Consider the following 20,096-nt stretch of genomic DNA (forward strand, 5'->3'; position numbering starts at 1 on the left):
TCATAGGTAGACCTCAACTATGGGAGACAAACTGAGAAAAAAAAAATCCAGAAAATCACATTGTCTTTTTTTTTCATTTTATTTGCATATTATGGTGGAAAATAAGTATTTGGTCAGAAACAAAATTTCATCTCAATACTTTGTGATATATCCTTTGTTGGCAATGACAGAGGTCAAACGTTTTCTGTAAGTCTTCACAAGGTTGCCACACACTGTTGTTGGTATGTTGGCCCATTCCTCCATGCAGATCTCCTCTAGAGCAGTGATGTTTTTGGCTATTCGCTTGGCAACATGGACTTTCAACTCCCTCCAAAGGTTTTCTATAGGGTTGAGATCTGGAGACTGGCTAGGCCACTCCAGGACCTTGAAATGCTTCTTACGAAGCCACTCCTTCGTTGCCCTGGCGGTGTGCTTTGGATCATTGTCATGTTGAAAGACCCAGCCACGTTTCATCTTCAATGCCCTTGCTGATGGAAGGAGGTTTGCACTCAAAATCTCACGATACATGGCCCCATTCATTCTTTCATGTACCCGGATCAGTCGTCCTGGCCCCTTTGCAGAGAAACAGCCCCAAAGCATGATGTTTCCACCACCGTGCTTTACAGTAGCTATGGTGTTTGATGGATGCAACTCAGTATTCTTTTTCCTCCAAACACGACAAGTTGTGTTTCTACCAAACAGTTCCAGTTTGGTTTCATCAGACCATAGGACATTCTCCCAAAACTCCTCTGGATCATCCAAATGCTCTCTAGCAAACTTCAGACGGGCCCGGACATGTACAGGCTTAAGCAGTGGGACACGTCTGGCACTGCAGGATCTGAGTCCATGGTGGCGTAGTGTGTTACTTATGGTAGGCCTTGTTACATTGGTCCCAGCTCTCTGCAGTTCCTTCACTAGGTCCCCCCGCGTGGTTCTGGGATTCTTGCTCACCGTTCTTGTGATCATTCTGACCCCACGGGGTGGGATTTTGCGTGGAGCACCAGATCGAGGGAGATTATCAGTGGTCTTGTATGTCTTCCATTTTCTAATTATTGCTCCCACAGTTGATTTCTTCACTCCAAGCTGGTTGGCTATTGCAGATTCAGTCTTCCCAGCCTGGTGCAGGGCTACAATTTTGTTTCTGGTGTCCTTTGACAGCTCTTTGGTCTTCACCATAGTGGAGTTTGGAGTCAGACTGTTTGAAGGGTGTGCACAGGTGTCTTTTTATACTGATAACAAGTTTAAACAGGTGCCATTACTACAGGTATTGAGTGGAGGAAAGAGGAGACTCTTAAAGAAGTTACAGGTCTGTGAGAGCCAGAAATCTTGATTGCTTGTTTCTGACCAAATACTTATTTTCCACCATAATATGCAAATAAAATGAAAAAAAAACATACAATGTGATTTTCTGGATTTTTTTTTCTCAGTTTGTCTCCCATAGTTGAGGTCTACCTATGATGTAAATTACAGACACCTCTCATCTTTTTAAGTGGTGGAACTTGCACTATTGCTGACTGACTAAATACTTTTCTGCCCCACTGTAGCTCGGGACAGGCAGCATATACAGTACATATAGCCCCGGACAGGTAGAGTACACAGCACATATAGCCCGGGACAGGTAGAGTACACAGCACATATAGCCCGGGACAGGCAGCGTATACAGCACATACAGCCCGGGAAAGGCAGCGCATACAGCACACATAGCTCGGGACAGGTAGCGTATACAGCACATACAGCCCGGGAAAGGCAGCGCATACAGCACAAATAGCTCGGGACAGGCAGCATATACAGTACATATAGTCCGGGACAGGCAGCATACACAGCACATATAGCCCCGGACAGGTAGAGTACACAGCACATATAGCCCGGGACAGGTAGAGTACACAGCACCTATAGCCCGGGACAGGCAGCGTATACAGCACATACAGCCCGGGAAAGGCAGCGCATACAGCACACATAGCTCGGGACAGGCAGCATATACAGTACATATAGTCCGGGACAGACAGCATATACAGCCCGGGAAAGGCAGCGCATGCAGCACACATAGCTCGGGAGAGGCAGCATACACAGCACATATAGCCCTAGGCAGACAGCATATACAGCACATAAAGCCCGGGAAAGGCAGCATACACAGGACATATAGCCTTGGGTATGGAAGCGTACACAGCACATATAGCCCGGGACAGGTAGAGTATACAGCACATATAGCCCGGGACAGGTAGAATATACAGCACATATAGCCCGGTACAGGTAGAGTATACAGCACATATAGCCCGGGACAGGCAGATTATACAGCACATACAGCTTGGGAAAGGCAGCACACATAGCTCAGGACAGGCAGCATACACAGCACATATAGCCCGGGACGGGCAGATTATACAGCACATATAGCCCGGGACAGGCAGATTATACAGCACATACAGCCCGGGAAAGGCAGCACATACAGCACACATAGCTCGGGACAGGCAGCATATACAGTACATATAGCCCGGGACAGGTATAGTATACAGCACATAAAGCCCGGGACAGGCAGAGTATACAGCACATATAGCCCGGGACAGGCAGAGTATACAGCACATATAGCCCGGGACAGGCAGCACACATAGCTCAGGACAGGCAGCATACACAGCACATATAGCCCGGGACAGGTAGAGTATACAGCACATATAGCCCGGGACAGGCAGATTATACAGCACATATAGCCCGGGACAGGCAGATTATACAGCACATACAGCCCGGGAAAGGCAGCACATACAGCACACACAGCTCGGGACAGGCAGCATATACAGTACATATAGCCCGGGACAGGTATAGTATACAGCACATAAAGCCCGGGAAAAGCAGCATACACAGGACATATAGCCCTGGGCATGGAAGCGTACACAGCACATATAGCCCGGGACAGGCAGAGTATACAGCACATATAGCCCGGGACAGGCAGAGTATACAGCACATATAGCCCGGAACAGGCAGAGTATACAGCACATATAGCCCGGAACAGGCAGAGTATACAGCACATATAGCCCGGGACAGGCAGAGTATACAGCACATACAGCCCGGGACAGGCAGCGTATACAGCACATACAGCCCGGGACAGGCAGAGTATACAGCACATATAGCCCGGGACAGGCAGAGTATACAGCACATATAGCCCGGGACAGGCAGAGTATACAGCACATATAGCCCGGGACAGGCAGAGTATACAGCACATATAGCCCGGGACAGGCAGAGTATACAGCACATATAGCCCGGGACAGGCAGAGTATACAGCACATATAGCCCGGGACAGGCAGAGTATACAGCACATATAGCCCGGGACAGGCAGAGTATACAGCACATACAGCCCGGGACAGGCAGAGTATACAGCACATACAGCCCGGGACAGGCAGCGTATACAGCACATACAGCCCGGGACAGGCAGCGTATACAGCACATATAGCCCGAGACAGGCAGAGTATACAGCACATATAGCCCGGAACAGGCAGAGTATACAGCACATATAGCCCGGGACAGGCAGAGTATACAGCACATATAGCCCGGGACAGGCAGAGTATACAGCACATACAGCCCGGGACAGGCAGCACATACAGCACACATAGCTAGGGACAGGCAGCATATACAGTACATACAGCCCGGGACGGGCAGATTATACAGCACATACAGCCCGGGACAGGCAGCACATACAGCCCGGGACGGGCAGATTATACAGTACATACAGCCCGGGACGGGCAGATTATACAGCACATACAGCCCGGGACAGGCAGAGTATACAGCACATACAGCCCGGGACAGGCAGAGTATACAGCACATACAGCCCGCGACAGGCAGCACATACAGCACACATAGCTAGGGACAGGCAGCATATACAGTACATACAGCCCGGGACGGGCAGATTATACAGCACATACAGCCCGGGACAGGCAGCACATACAGCCCGGGACGGGCAGATTATACAGCACATACAGCCCGGGACGGGCAGATTATACAGCACATACAGCCCGGGACGGGCAGAGTATACAGCACATACAGCCCGGGACAGGCAGAGTATACAGCACATACAGCCCGCGACAGGCAGAGTATACAGCACATATAGCCCGGAATAGGCAGAGTATACAGCACATATAGCCCGGGACAGGCAGAGTATACAGCACATATAGCCCGGAACAGGCAGAGTATACAGAACATATAGCCCGGGACAGGCAGAGTATACAGCACATACAGCTTGGGAAAGGCAGCACACATAGCTCAGGACAGGCAGCATACACAGCACATATAGCCCGGGACGGGCAGATTATACAGCACATATAGCCCGGGACAGGCAGATTATACAGCACATACAGCCCGGGAAAGGCAGCACATACAGCACACATAGCTCGGGACAGGCAGCATATACAGTACATATAGCCCGGGACAGGTATAGTATACAGCACATAAAGCCCGGGACAGGCAGAGTATACAGCACATATAGCCCGGGACAGGCAGAGTATACAGCACATATAGCCCGGGAAAGGCAGCACACATAGCTCAGGACAGGCAGCATACACAGCACATATAGCCCGGGACAGGTAGAGTATACAGCACATATAGCCCGGGACAGGCAGATTATACAGCACATATAGCCCGGGACAGGCAGATTATACAGCACATACAGCCCGGGAAAGGCAGCACATACAGCACACATAGCTCGGGACAGGCAGCATATACAGTACATATAGCCCGGGACAGGTATAGTATACAGCACATAAAGCCCGGGAAAAGCAGCATACACAGGACATATAGCCCTGGGCATGGAAGCGTACACAGCACATATAGCCCGGGACAGGCAGAGTATACAGCACATATAGCCCGGGACAGGCAGAGTATACAGCACATATAGCCCGGAACAGGCAGAGTATACAGCACATATAGCCCGGAACAGGCAGAGTATACAGCACATATAGCCCGGGAAAGGCAGAGTATACAGCACATACAGCCCGGGACAGGCAGCGTATACAGCACATACAGCCCGGGACAGGCAGAGTATACAGCACATATAGCCCGGAACAGGCAGAGTATACAGCACATATAGCCCGGGACAGGCAGAGTATACAGCACATATAGCCCGGGACAGGCAGAGTATACAGCACATATAGCCCGGGACAGGCAGAGTATACAGCACATATAGCCCGGGACAGGCAGAGTATACAGCACATACAGCCCGGGACAGGCAGCGTATACAGCACATACAGCCCGGGACAGGCAGAGTATACAGCACATATAGCCCGAGACAGGCAGAGTATACAGCACATATAGCCCGGAACAGGCAGAGTATACAGCACATATAGCCCGGGACAGGCAGAGTATACAGCACATATAGCCCGGGACAGGCAGAGTATACAGCACATACAGCCCGGGACAGGCAGCACATACAGCACACATAGCTAGGGACAGGCAGCATATACAGTACATACAGCCCGGGACGGGCAGATTATACAGCACATACAGCCCGGGACAGGCAGCACATACAGCCCGGGACGGGCAGATTATACAGTACATACAGCCCGGGACGGGCAGATTATACAGCACATACAGCCCGGGACAGGCAGAGTATACAGCACATACAGCCCGGGACAGGCAGAGTATACAGCACATACAGCCCGCGACAGGCAGAGTATACAGCACATATAGCCCGGAATAGGCAGAGTATACAGCACATATAGCCCGGGACAGGCAGAGTATACAGCACATATAGCCCGGGACAGGCAGAGTATACAGCACATACAGCCCGGGACAGGCAGCACATACAGCACATACAGCCCGGGACAGGCAGCACATACAGCACACATAGCTCGGGACAGGCAGCATATACAGCACATACAGCCCGGGACGGGCAGATTATACAGCACATACAGCCCGGGACGGGCAGATTATACAGCACATACAACCCGGGACGGGCAGATTATACAGCACATACAGCCCGGGACAGGCAGAGTATACAGCACATACAGCCCGGGACGGGCAGAGTATACAGCACATACAGCCCGGGACGGGCAGAGTATACAGCACATACAGCCCGGGACAGGCAGCACATACAGCCCGGGACGGGCAGATTATACAGCACATACAGCCCGGGACAGGCAGAGTATACAGCACATACAGCCCGGGACAGGCAGAGTATACAGCACATACAGCCCGGGACAGGCAGAGTATACAGCACATACAGCCCGGGACAGGCAGAGTATACAGCACATACAGCCCGGAACAGGCAGAGTATACAGCACATATAGCCCGGAACAGGCAGAGTATACAGCACATATAGCCCGGGACAGGCAGAGTATACAGCACATACAGCCCGGGACGGGCAGATTATACAGCACATACAGCCCGGGACGGGCAGATTATACAGCACATACAGCCCGGGACGGGCAGATTGTACAGCACATACAGCCCGGGACAGGGAGCACATACAGCCCGGGACGGGCAGAGTATACAGCACATACAGCCCGGGACGGGCAGAGTATACAGCACATACAGCCCGGGACGGGCAGAGTATACAGCACATACAGCCCGGGACAGGCAGCACATACAGCCCGGGACAGGCAGAGTATACAGCACATATAGCCCGGAACAGGCAGAGTATACAGCACATATAGCCCGAGACAGGCAGAGTATACAGCACATATAGCCCGGAACAGGCAGAGTATACAGCACATATAGCCCGGGACAGGCAGAGTATACAGCACATATAGCCCGGGACAGGCAGAGTATACAGCACATATAGCCCGGGACGGGCAGAGTATACAGCACATATAGCCCGGGACGGCAGAGTATACAGCACATACAGCCCGGGACAGGCAGCACATACAGCCCGGGACGGGCAGATTATACAGCACGTACAGCCCGGGACAGGCAGAGTATACAGCACATATATCCCGGAACAGGCAGAGTATACAGCACATATAGCCCGAGACAGGCAGAGTATACAGCACATATAGCCCGGAACAGGCAGAGTATACAGCACATATAGCCCGGGACAGGCAGAGTATACAGCACATATAGCCCGGGACAGGCAGAGTATACAGCACATATAGCCCGGGACAGGCAGAGTATACAGCACATATAGCCCGGGACAGGCAGAGTATACAGCACATATATCCCGGGACAGGCAGAGTATACAGCACATATAGTCCGGAACAGGCAGAGTATACAGCACATATAGCCCGGGACAGGCAGAGTATACAGCACATATAGCCCGGGACAGGCAGAGTATACAGCACATACAGCCCGGGACAGGCAGCACATACAACACACATAGCTCGGGACAGGCAGCATATACAGTACATACAGCCCGGGACGGGCAGATTATACAGCACATACAGCCCGGGACGGGCAGAGTATACAGCACATACAGCCCGGGACAGGCAGCACATACAGCCCGGGACGGGCAGATTATACAGCACATACAGCCCGAGACAGGCAGAGTATACAGCACATACAGCCCGGGACAGGCAGAGTATACAGCACATATAGCCCGGAACAGGCAGAGTATACAGCACATATAGCCCGGGACAGGCAGAGAATACAGCACATATAGCCCGGAACAGGCAGAGTATACAGCACATATAGCCCGGGACAGGCAGAGTATACAGCACATATAGCCCGGAACAGGCAGAGTATACAGCACATACAGCCCGGGACGGGCAGAGTATACAGCACATACAGCCCGGGACGGGCAGAGTATACAGCACATACAGCCCGGGACAGGCAGCACATACAGCCCGGGACGAGCAGATTATACAGCACATACAGCCCGGGACAGGCAGAGTATACAGCACATACAGCCCGGGACAGGCAGAGTATACAGCACATACAGTCCGGGACGGGCAGAGCATACAGCACATACAGCCCGGGACAGGCAGAGTATACAGCACATATAGCCCGGAACAGGCAGAGTATACAGCACATATAGCCCGGAACAGGCAGAGTATACAGCACATATAGCCCGGAACAGGCAGAGTATACAGCACATATAGCCCGGGACAGGCAGCATATACAGCACATACAGCCCGGGACGGGCAGATTATACAGCACATACAGCCCGGGACAGGCAGCACATACAGCCCGGAAAAGGCAGAGTATACAGCACATACAGCCCGGGACAGGCAGAGTATACAGCACATATAGCCCGGGACAGGCAGCATATACAGCACATACAGCCCGGGACGGGCAGAGTATACAGCACATACAGCCCGGGACAGGCAGCACATATACAGCCCGGAACGGGCAGATTATACAGCACATACAGCCCGGGACAGGCAGAGTATACAGCACATACAGCCCGGGACAGGCAGCACATACAGCACACATAGCTCGGGACAGGCAGCATATACAGCACATACAGCCCGGGACGGGCAGATTATACAGCACATACAGCCCGGGACGGGCAGATTATACAGCACATACAGCCCGGGACAGGCAGAGTATACAGCACATACAGCCCGGGACAGGCAGCACATACAGCACACATAGCTCGGGACAGGCAGCATATACAGCACATACAGCCCGGGACGGGCAGATTATACAGCACATACAGCCCGGGACGGGCAGATTATACAGCCCGGGACGGGCAGATTATACAGCACATACAGCCCGGGACAGGCAGAGTATACAGCACATACAGCCCGGGACGGGCAGAGTATACAGCACATACAGCCCGGGACAGGCAGCACATACAGCCCGGGACGGGCAGATTATACAGCACATACAGCCCGGGACAGGCAGAGTATACAGCACATACAGCCCGGGACAGGCAGAGTATACAGCACATACAGCCCGGGACAGGCAGAGTATACAGCACATACAGCCCGGAACAGGCAGAGTATACAGCACATATAGCCCGGGACAGGCAGAGTATACAGCACATATAGCCCGGGACAGGCAGAGTATACAGCACATACAGCACACATAGCTCGGGACAGGCAGCATATACAGCACATACAGCCCGGGACGGGCAGATTATACAGCACATACAGCCCGGGACGGGCAGATTATACAGCACATACAGCCCGGGACGGGCAGATTATACAGCACATACAGCCCGGGACGGGCAGATTATACAGCACATACAGCCCGGGACGGGCAGATTGTACAGCACATACAGCCCGGGACAGGGAGCACATACAGCCCGGGACGGGCAGAGTATACAGCACATACAGCCCGGGACGGGCAGAGTATACAGCACATACAGCCCGGGACAGGCAGCACATACAGCCCGGGACAGGCAGCACATACAGCCCGGGACAGGCAGAGTATACAGCACATATAGCCCGGAACAGGCAGAGTATACAGCACATATAGCCCGAGACAGGCAGAGTATACAGCACATATAGCCCGGAACAGGCAGAGTATACAGCACATATAGCCCGGGACAGGCAGAGTATACAGCACATATAGCCCGGGACAGGCAGAGTATACAGCACATATAGCCCGGGACGGGCAGAGTATACAGCACATATAGCCCGGGACGGGCAGAGTATACAGCACATACAGCCCGGGACAGGCAGCACATACAGCCCGGGACGGGCAGATTATACAGCACGTACAGCCCGGGACAGGCAGAGTATACAGCACATATAGCCCGGAACAGGCAGAGTATACAGCACATATAGCCCGGAACAGGCAGAGTATACAGCACATATAGCCCGAGACAGGCAGAGTATACAGCACATATAGCCCGGAACAGGCAGAGTATACAGCACATATAGCCCGGGACAGGCAGAGTATACAGCACATATAGCCCGGGACAGGCAGAGTATACAGCACATATAGCCCGGGACAGGCAGAGTATACAGCACATATAGCCCGGGACAGGCAGAGTATACAGCACATATAGCCCGGGACAGGCAGAGTATACAGCACATATAGCCCGGGACAGGCAGAGTATACAGCACATATAGCCCGGGACAGGCAGAGTATACAGCACATATAGTCCGGAACAGGCAGAGTATACAGCACATATAGCCCGGGACAGGCAGAGTATACAGCACATATAGCCCGGGACAGGCAGAGTATACAGCACATACAGCCCGGGACAGGCAGCACATACAACACACATAGCTCGGGACAGGCAGCATATACAGTACATACAGCCCGGGACGGGCAGATTATACAGCACATACAGCCCGGGACGGGCAGAGTATACAGCACATACAGCCCGGGACAGGCAGCACATACAGCCCGGGACGGGCAGATTATACAGCACATATAGCCCGGGACAGGCAGAGTATACAGCACATATAGCCCGGAACAGGCAGAGTATACAGCACATACAGCCCGGGACGGGCAGAGTATACAGCACATACAGCCCGGGACGGGCAGAGTATACAGCACATACAGCCCGGGACAGGCAGAGTATACAGCACATACAGTCCGGGACGGGCAGAGCATACAGCACATACAGCCCGGGACGGGCAGAGTATACAGCACATACAGTCCGGGACGGGCAGAGCATACAGCACATACAGCCCGGGACAGGCAGAGCATACAGCACATATAGCCCGGAACAGGCAGAGTATACAGCACATATAGCCCGGAACAGGCAGAGTATACAGCACATATAGCCCGGAACAGGCAGAGTATACAGCACATATAGCCCGGGACAGGCAGCATATACAGCACATACAGCCCGGGACGGGCAGATTATACAGCACATACAGCCCGGGACAGGCAGCACATACAGCCCGGAAAAGGCAGAGTATACAGCACATACAGCCCGGGACAGGCAGAGTATACAGCACATATAGCCCGGGACAGGCAGCATATACAGCACATACAGCCCGGGACGGGCAGAGTATACAGCACATACAGCCCGGGACAGGCAGCACATATACAGCCCGGAACGGGCAGATTATACAGCACATACAGCCCGGGACAGGCAGAGTATACAGCACATACAGCCCGGAACAGGCAGAGTATACAGCACATACAGCCCGGGACGGGCAGATTATACAGCACATACAGCCCGGGACAGGCAGAGTATACAGCACATACAGCCCGGGACAGGCAGAGTATACAGCACATATAGCCCGGAACAGGCAGAGTATACAGCACATATAGCCCGGGACAGGCAGAGTATACAGCACATATAGCCCGGAACAGGCAGAGTATACAGCACATATAGCCCGGAACAGGCAGAGTATACAGCACATATAGCCCGGAACAGGCAGAGTATACAGCACATATAGCCCGGAACAGGCAGAGTATACAGCACATATAGCCCGGGACAGGCAGAGTATACAGCACATATAGCCCGGAACAGGCAGAGTATACAGCACATATAGCCCGGGACAGGCAGAGTATACAGCACATATATCCCGGGACAGGCAGCATATACAGCACATACAGCCCGGGACGGGCAGATTATACAGCACATACAGCCCGGGACAGGCAGCACATACAGCCCGGGACAGGCAGAGTATACAGCACATATAGCCCGGAACAGGCAGAGTATACAGCACATACAGCCCGGGACAGGCAGAGTATACAGCACATATAGCCCGGAACAGGCAGAGTATACAGCACATATAGCCCGGGACAGGCAGAGTATACAGCACATATAGCCCGGGACAGGCAGAGTATACAGCACATACAGCCCGGGACAGGCAGAGTATACAGCACATATAGCCCGGAACAGGCAGAGTATACAGCACATACAGCCCGGGACAGGCAGAGTATACAGCACATATAGCCCGGAACAGGCAGAGTATACAGCACATATAGCCCGGGACAGGCAGAGTATACAGCACATATAGCCCGGGACAGGCAGAGTATACAGCACATATAGCCCGGGACAGGCAGAGTATACAGCACATAAAGCCCGGGACAGGCAGCACATACAGCACACATAGCTCGGGACAGGCAGCATATACAGCACATACAGCCCGGGACGGGCAGATTATACAGCACATACAGCCCGGGACAGGCAGCACATACAGCCCGGGACGGGCAGATTATACAGCACATACAGCCCGGGACAGGCAGAGTATACAGCACATACAGCCCGGGACAGGCAGAGTATACAGCACATACAGCACATACAGCCCGGGACAGGCAGAGTATACAGCACATACAGCCCGGGACGGGCAGATTATACAGCACATACAGCCCGGGACAGGCAGAGTATACAGCACATATAGCCCGGGACGGGCAGATTATACAGCCCGTACAGCCCGGGACAGGCAGAGTATACAGCCCATACAGCCCGGGACAGGCAGAGTATACAGCACATATAGCCCGGGACAGGCAGAGTATACAGCACATACAGCCCGGGACAGGCAGAGTATACAGCACATACAGCCCGGAACAGGCAGAGTATACAGCACATACAGCCCGGGACAGGCAGAGTATACAGCACATATAGCCCGGAACAGGCAGAGTATACAGCACATATAGCCCGGGACAGGCAGAGTATACAGCACATACAGCCCGGAACAGGCAGAGTATACAGCACATACAGCCCGGGACAGGCAGAGTATACAGCACATATAGCCCGGAACAGGCAGAGTATACAGCACATACAGCCCGGGACAGGCAGAGTATACAGCACATATAGCCCGGAACAGGCAGAGTATACAGCACATATAGCCCGGGACAGGCAGAGTATACAGCACATACAGCCCGGGACTGGCAGAGTATACAGCCCGGGACACGCAATACGTACACAAGATACCCTAGGACATACATGACTTGTAATGTTCACGGTACTCCAGGCTCTGCTCCCGGTCTCGGTGGTGCGGCCCCGGGGCTGGAGCTCGGGGTCTGTACGGCCAATGATGGCTGCGGGGAGTCTCCTCATTACATAACACAAACGTCAAGAATCCGCGGGAAAACTGACGGCGGCTGAATATGGAGCAAAGCGGAGGAGCCCGGGGAACGGATGCAGCCTGAGGTGAGAGGACCCTGCATGTCAGGAGCACTGATCATGTACTTAGGTAACCCCCCCCTCACATGTCAGGACTCCACACTGATCATACACTGACCAAATAGTGAGATGACCCCCACACTGACCATATAGTGTGGTTAACCAGCCCTTCCACGTCAAGACCCCCACACTGACCAGACCATATTGTCAGGTAACCCACGCTCCCACATTTCATGGCCTCCACATGGACCATATAGTGAGGTACCAACACATGTTAGGACCCCCACACTGACTATATAGTGAGGTACCCCCACCAACACATGTTAGGACCCCCACACTGACCATATAGTGAGGTAACCTCCCCTACCACATGTCAGCACCCCACACCCACGTATACAAACATCAGGACCCCATACTTTCCATATAGTGAAGTGACCCCCCACGACAGGACCTCACATTGGCCATATAGTAAGGTAGCCCCCGCCTACCTCCCCTATATGTCAGTAACTTCCACACTGAGCATATACTGAAGTGACGCCCGTGTATGTCAGGACCCCCACACTGACCATATAATGAGGTAACCTCCCCACTCATATGTCAGGACTGCCACACTGACCATATATTGATGTCGGGACCCCCACACTGACCAGACCATAAAGTGAAGTAAACCCCTCCCATATCAGGACCCCTACACTGACCATGTAGTGAGGTACGCCCTCCCACATGTCAAGATCCACACACACGTGAGGAACCCCACATTGACCATAAAGTGAGGTAACTCCTGACCCACCTGTCAGGAATCCCCCGCACTGATCATGTACTGACATACCCCCCCCCTACGTCAGGACCTCCACAGTGACCATATAGTGAGGTACACACAAATAAGGACCCCACGCTGACCATATAGCGAAGTAACCTCCTCTCCCATGTCAGGACCACCATGCACCCGCCACACAGCCTCCCTATCAGGGGGGGCCTGGCCATCTGGCAATTCTGGCAAAAGACAGAAGGGCCTGTCTGGACATGGGCTGCCTTTTCTGCTACGTTTACAGAATCGGTGTTCTGAAGACACCCATACTGTTGTGATGGAGCACAAAGTCGCTGACTCCGTCACTTACCCCAGCAGGCCAAGGATACCATTAGAAATATTGGTCTTGTAGAAAATCTTCCTTTCCTCCATCCAGGGTAATATTAGTATTATATGCCATATGGATCATGGGGACGAGGACAACATGGCCCTGTGTGATTTCAAATGCCAGGACTGAATTTCAGCCCCAGTCCGAACCTGCTCCCTATATATACATGGCAGGAGCCCCCACACAGCCTCCCTGTATATACATGGCAGGAGCCCCCACACAGCCTCCCTTGTATATACATGGCAGGAGCCCCCACGCAGCCTCCCTATGTGTACTGCAGGAACCCCAGGCAGCCTCCCTATATGTACTGCATGAGCCCCCATGCAGCCTCCCTATATATACATGACATGAGCCCCCAAGCAGCCTCTCTATATATACATGCATGAGCCCCACACAGCCTCCCTGTATATACATGGCAGGAGCCCCCACGCAGCCTCCCTGTATATACATGCATGAGCCCAACAACACAGCCTCCCTGTATGTACATGGCAGGAGCCCCCACACAGCCTCCCTGTATGTACATGGCAGGAGCTCCCACACAGCCTCCCTGTATGTACATGGCAGAAGCCCCCACACAGCCTCCCTGTATATTCATGGCAGAAGCCCCCACACAGCCTCCCTGTATATACATGGCATGAGCCCAACAACACAGCCTCCCTGTATATACATGGCATGAGCCCAACAACACAGCCTCCCTGTATATACATGGCAGGAGCCCAACAACACAGCCTCCCTGTATATACATGGCAGGAGCCCCCACACAGCCTCCCTGTATATACATGGCAGGAGCTTCCAGGCAGCCTCCCTATGTGTACTGCATGAGCCCCCACGCAGCCTCCCTGTATATACATGGCATGAGCCCCCATACAGCCTCCCTGTATATACATGGCATGACCCCAACAACACAGCCTCCTTGTATATACATGGCAGGAGCCCCCACACAGCCTCCCTGTATATACATGGCAGTAGCCCCCACACAGCCTCCCTGTATATACATGGCAGGAGCCCCCACACAGCCTCCCTGTATATACATGGCAGGAGCCCCCACACAGCCTCCCTGTATATACATGGCAGGAGCCCCCACACAGCCTCCCTGTATATTCATGGCAGGAGCCCCCACACAGCCTCCCTGTATATTCATGGCAGGAGCCCCCACACAGCCTCCCTGTATATACATGGCATGAGCCCAACAACACAGCCTCCCTGTATATACATGGCATGAGCCCAACAACACAGCCTCCCTGTATATACATGGCAGGAGCCCCCACACAGCCTCCCTGTATATACATGGCAGGAGCTCCCAGGCAGCCTGCCTATGTGTACTGCATGAGCCCCCACGCAGCCTCCCTGTATATACATGGCATGAGCCCCCATACAGCCTCCCTGTATATACATGGCATGACCTCAACAACACAGCCTCCCTGTATATACATGGCAGGAGCCCCCACACAGCCTCCCTGTATATACATGGCAGGAGCCCCCACACAGCCTCCCTTGTATATACATGGCAGGATCCCCCACACAGCCTCCCTTGTATATACATGGCAGGAGCCCCCACGAAGCCTCGCTATGTGTACTGCAGGAACCCCAGGCAGCCTCCCTATATGTACTGCATGAGCCCCCACGCAGCCTCCCTATATATACATGGCATGAGCCCCCAAGCAGCCTCTCTATATATACATGCATGAGCCCCACACAGCCTCCCTGTATATACATGGCAGGAGCCCCCACGCAGCCTCCCTGTATATACATGCATGAGCCCAACAACACAGCCTCCCTGTATATACATGGCAGGAGCCCCCACACAGCCTCCCTGTATATACATGGCAGGAGCCCCCACACAGCCTCCCTGTATATACATGGCAGAAGCCCCCACACAGCCTCCCTGTATATACATGGCATGAGCCCAACAACACAGCCTCCCTGTATATACATGGCAGAAGCCCAACAACACAGCCTCCCTGTATATACATGGCAGGAGCCCCCACACAGCCTCCCTGTATATACATGGCAGGAGCTCCCAGGCAGCCTCCCTATGTGTACTGCATGAGCCCCCACGCAGCCTCCCTGTATATACATGGCATGACCCCAACAACACAGCCTCCTTGTATATACATGGCAGGAGCCCCCACACAGCCTCCCTGTATATACATGGCAGTAGCCCCCACACAGCCTCCCTGTATATACATGGCAGGAGCCCCCACACAGCCTCCCTGTATATACATGGCAGGAGCCCCCACACAGCCTCCCTGTATATACATGGCAGGAGCCCCCACACAGCCTCCCTGTATATTCATGGCAGGAGCCCCCACACAGCCTCCCTGTATATACATGGCATGAGCCCAACAACACAGCCTCCCTGTATATACATGGCATGAGCCCAACAACACAGCCTCCCTGTATATACATGGCAGGAGCCCCCACACAGCCTCCCTGTATATACATGGCAGGAGCTCCCAGGCAGCCTGCCTATGTGTACTGCATGAGCCCCCACGCAGCCTCCCTGTATATACATGGCATGAGCCCCCATACAGCCTCCCTGTATATACATGGCATGACCTCAACAACACAGCCTCCCTGTATATACATGGCAGGAGCCCCCACACAGCCTCCCTGTATATACATGGCAGGAGCCCCCACACAGCCTCCCTTGTATATACATGGCAGGATCCCCCACACAGCCTCCCTTGTATATACATGGCAGGAGCCCCCACGAAGCCTCGCTATGTGTACTGCAGGAACCCCAGGCAGCCTCCCTATATGTACTGCATGAGCCCCCACGCAGCCTCCCTATATATACATGGCATGATCCCCCAAGCAGCCTCTCTATATATACATGCATGAGCCCCACACAGCCTCCCTGTATATACATGGCAGGAGCCCCCACGCAGCCTCCCTGTATATACATGCATGAGCCCAACAACACAGCCTCCCTGTATATACATGGCAGGAGCCCCCACACAGCCTCCCTGTATATACATGGCAGGAGCCCCCACACAGCCTCCCTGTATATACATGGCAGAAGCCCCCACACAGCCTCCCTGTATATACATGGCATGAGCCCAACAACACAGCCTCCCTGTATATACATGGCAGAAGCCCAACAACACAGCCTCCCTGTATATACATGGCAGGAGCCCCCACACAGCCTCCCTGTATATACATGGCAGGAGCTCCCAGGCAGCCTCCCTATGTGTACTGCATGAGCCCCCACGCAGCCTCCCTGTATATATATGGCATGAGCCCCCATACAGCCTCCCTGTATATACATGGCATGACCCCAACAACACAGCCTCCCTGTATATACATGGCAGGAGCCCCCACACAGCCTCCCTGTATATGCATGGCATGAGCCCCCACACAGCCTCCCTGTATATGCATGGCATGAGCCCCCACACAGCCTCCCTGTATATACATGGCAGGAGCCCCCACACAGCCTCCCTGTATATACATGGCAGGAGCCCCCACACAGCCTCCCTGTATATACATGGCAGGAGCCCCCACACAGCCTCCCTGTATATACATGGCAGGAGCCCCCACACAGCCTCCCTGTATATTCATGGCAGGAGCCCCCACACAGCCTCCCTGTATATACATGGCATGAGCCCAACAACACAGCCTCCCTGTATATACATGGCATGACCCCAACAACACAACCTCCTTGTATATACATGGCAGGAGCCCCCACACAGCCTGCCTGTATATACATGGCAGGAGCCCCCACACAGCCTCCCTTGTATATACATGGCAGGAGCCCCCACACAGCCTCCCTTGTATATACATGGCAGGAGCCCCCACACAGCCTCCCTTGTATATACATGGCAGGAGCCCCCACACAGCCTCCCTTGTATATACATGGCAGGAGCCCCCACACAGCCTCCCTTGTATATACATGGCAGGAGCCCCCACGCAGCCTCCCTATGTGTACTGCAGGAACCCCAGGCAGCCTCCCTATATGTACTGCATGAGCCCCCACGCAGCCTCCTTATATATACATGGCATGAGCCCCCAAGCCGCCTCTCTATATATACATGCATGAGCCCCACACAGCCTCCCTGTATATACATGGCAGGAGCCCCCACGCAGCCTCCCTGTATATACATGCATGAGCCCAACAACACAGCCTCCCTGTATATACATGGCTGGAGCCCCCACACAGCCTCCCTGTATATACATGGCAGGAGCCCCCACACATCCTCCCTGTATAAACATGGCAGGAGCCCCCACACAGCCTCCCTGTATATACATGGCATGAGCCCAACAACACAGCCTCCCTGTATATACATGGCATGAGCCCAACAACACAGCCTCCCTGTATATACATGGCAGGAGCCCAACAACACAGCCTCCCTGTATATACATGGCAGGAGCCCAACAACACAGCCTCCCTATATATACATGGCAGGAGCTCCCAGGCAGCCTCCCTATGTGTACTGCATGAGCCCCCACGCAGCCTCCCTGTATATACATGGCATGAGCCCCCATACAGCCTCCCTGTATATACATGGCAGGAGCCCCCACACAGCCTCCCTGTATATACATGGCAGGAGCCCCCACACAGCCTCCCTGTATATACATGGCAGGAGCCCCCACACAGCCTCCCTGTATATACATGGCAGGAGCCCCCACACAGCCTCCCTGTATATACATGGCAGGAGCCCCCACACAGCCTCCCTGTATATACATGGCAGGAGCCCCCACACAGCCTCCCTGTATATTCATGGCAGGAGCCCCCACACAGCCTCCCTGTATATTCATGGCAGGAGCCCCCACACAGCCTCCCTGTATATACATGGCAGGAGCCCCCACACAGCCTCCCTGTATATACATGGCATGAGCCTAACAACACAGCCTCCCTGTATATACATGGCATGAGCCTAACAACACAGCCTCCCTGTATATACATGGCATGAGCCCAACAACACAGCCTCCCTGTATATACATGGCATGAGCCCAACAACACAGCCTCCCTGTATATACATGGCAGGAGCCCCCACACAGCCTCCCTTGTATATACATGGCAGGAGCCCCCACGCAGCCTCCCTATGTGTACTGCAGGAACCCCAGGCAGCCTCCCTATATGTACTGCATGAGCCCCCACGCAGTCTCCTTATATATACATGGCATGAGCCCCCAAGCCGCCTCTCTATATATACATGCATGAGCCCCACACAGCCTCCCTGTATATACATGGCAAGAGCCCCCACGCAGCCTCCCTGTATATACATGCATGAGCCCAACAACACAGCCTCCCTGTATATACATGGCTGGAGCCCCCACACAGCCTCCCTGTATATACATGGCAGGAGCCCCCACACATCCTCCCTGTATAAACATGGCAGGAGCCCCCACACAGCCTCCCTGTATATACATGGCATGAGCCCAACAACACAGCCTCCCTGTATATACATGGCATGAGCCCAACAACACAGCCTCCCTGTATATACATGGCAGGAGCCCAACAACACAGCCTCCCTGTATATACATGGCAGGAGCCCAACAACACAGCCTCCCTATATATACATGGCAGGAGCTCCCAGGCAGCCTCCCTATGTGTACTGCATGAGCCCCCACGCAGCCTCCCTGTATATACATGGCATGAGCCCCCATACAGCCTCCCTGTATATACATGGCAGGAGCCCCCACACAGCCTCCCTGTATATACATGGCATGAGCCCCCACACAGCCTCCCTGTATATACATGGCAGGAGCCCCCACATAGCCTCCCTGTATATACATGGCAGGAGCCCCCACACAGCCTCCCTGTATATACATGGCAGGAGCCCCCACACAGCCTCCCTGTATATACATGGCAGGAGCCCCCACACAGCCTCCCTGTATATTCATGGCAGGAGCCCCCACACAGCCTCCCTGTATATACATGGCATGAGCCTAACAACACAGCCTCCCTGTATATACATGGCATGAGCCTAACAACACAGCCTCCCTGTATATACATGGCATGAGCCCAACAACACAGCCTCCCTGTATATACATGGCATGAGCCCAACAACACAGCCTCCCTGTATATACATGGCAGGAGCCCCCACACAGCCTCCCTGTATATACATGGCAGGAGCCCC

At 53.7% G+C, this 20,096-nt stretch overlaps 2 protein-coding genes across 4 annotated transcripts in view; one reads left to right on the forward strand and one right to left on the reverse strand.

The window, feature by feature from the left end:
• Positions 1-13,130, reverse strand: part of LOC141070185 (uncharacterized) — a 149,665-nt gene extending 136,535 nt beyond the window's left edge. Inside the window, exons 1-2 of the mRNA XM_073559484.1 lie at positions 13,024-13,130; positions 12,698-12,915 (exon numbers count right to left, since the gene is read on the reverse strand). Of these exons, the coding sequence (XP_073415585.1) occupies positions 12,698-12,915; positions 13,024-13,130 (325 nt within the window). The remainder of the gene's footprint in view (positions 1-12,697; positions 12,916-13,023) is intronic.
• Positions 12,767-20,096, forward strand: part of PHF19 (PHD finger protein 19) — a 135,052-nt gene continuing 127,722 nt past the window's right edge. For all 3 annotated transcript variants that reach the window (XM_073558959.1, XM_073558971.1, XM_073558962.1), the window contains exon 1: positions 12,767-12,904. The gene's annotated coding sequence lies outside the window, so the exon portion shown is untranslated. The remainder of the gene's footprint in view (positions 12,905-20,096) is intronic.

The sequence above is a fragment of the Dendrobates tinctorius genome, unplaced genomic scaffold (assembly GCF_039654945.1).
Source record: "Dendrobates tinctorius isolate UK_male_01 unplaced genomic scaffold, ASM3965494v1 ptg000013l, whole genome shotgun sequence".
NCBI classification, from domain to species: domain Eukaryota; kingdom Metazoa; phylum Chordata; class Amphibia; order Anura; family Dendrobatidae; genus Dendrobates; species Dendrobates tinctorius.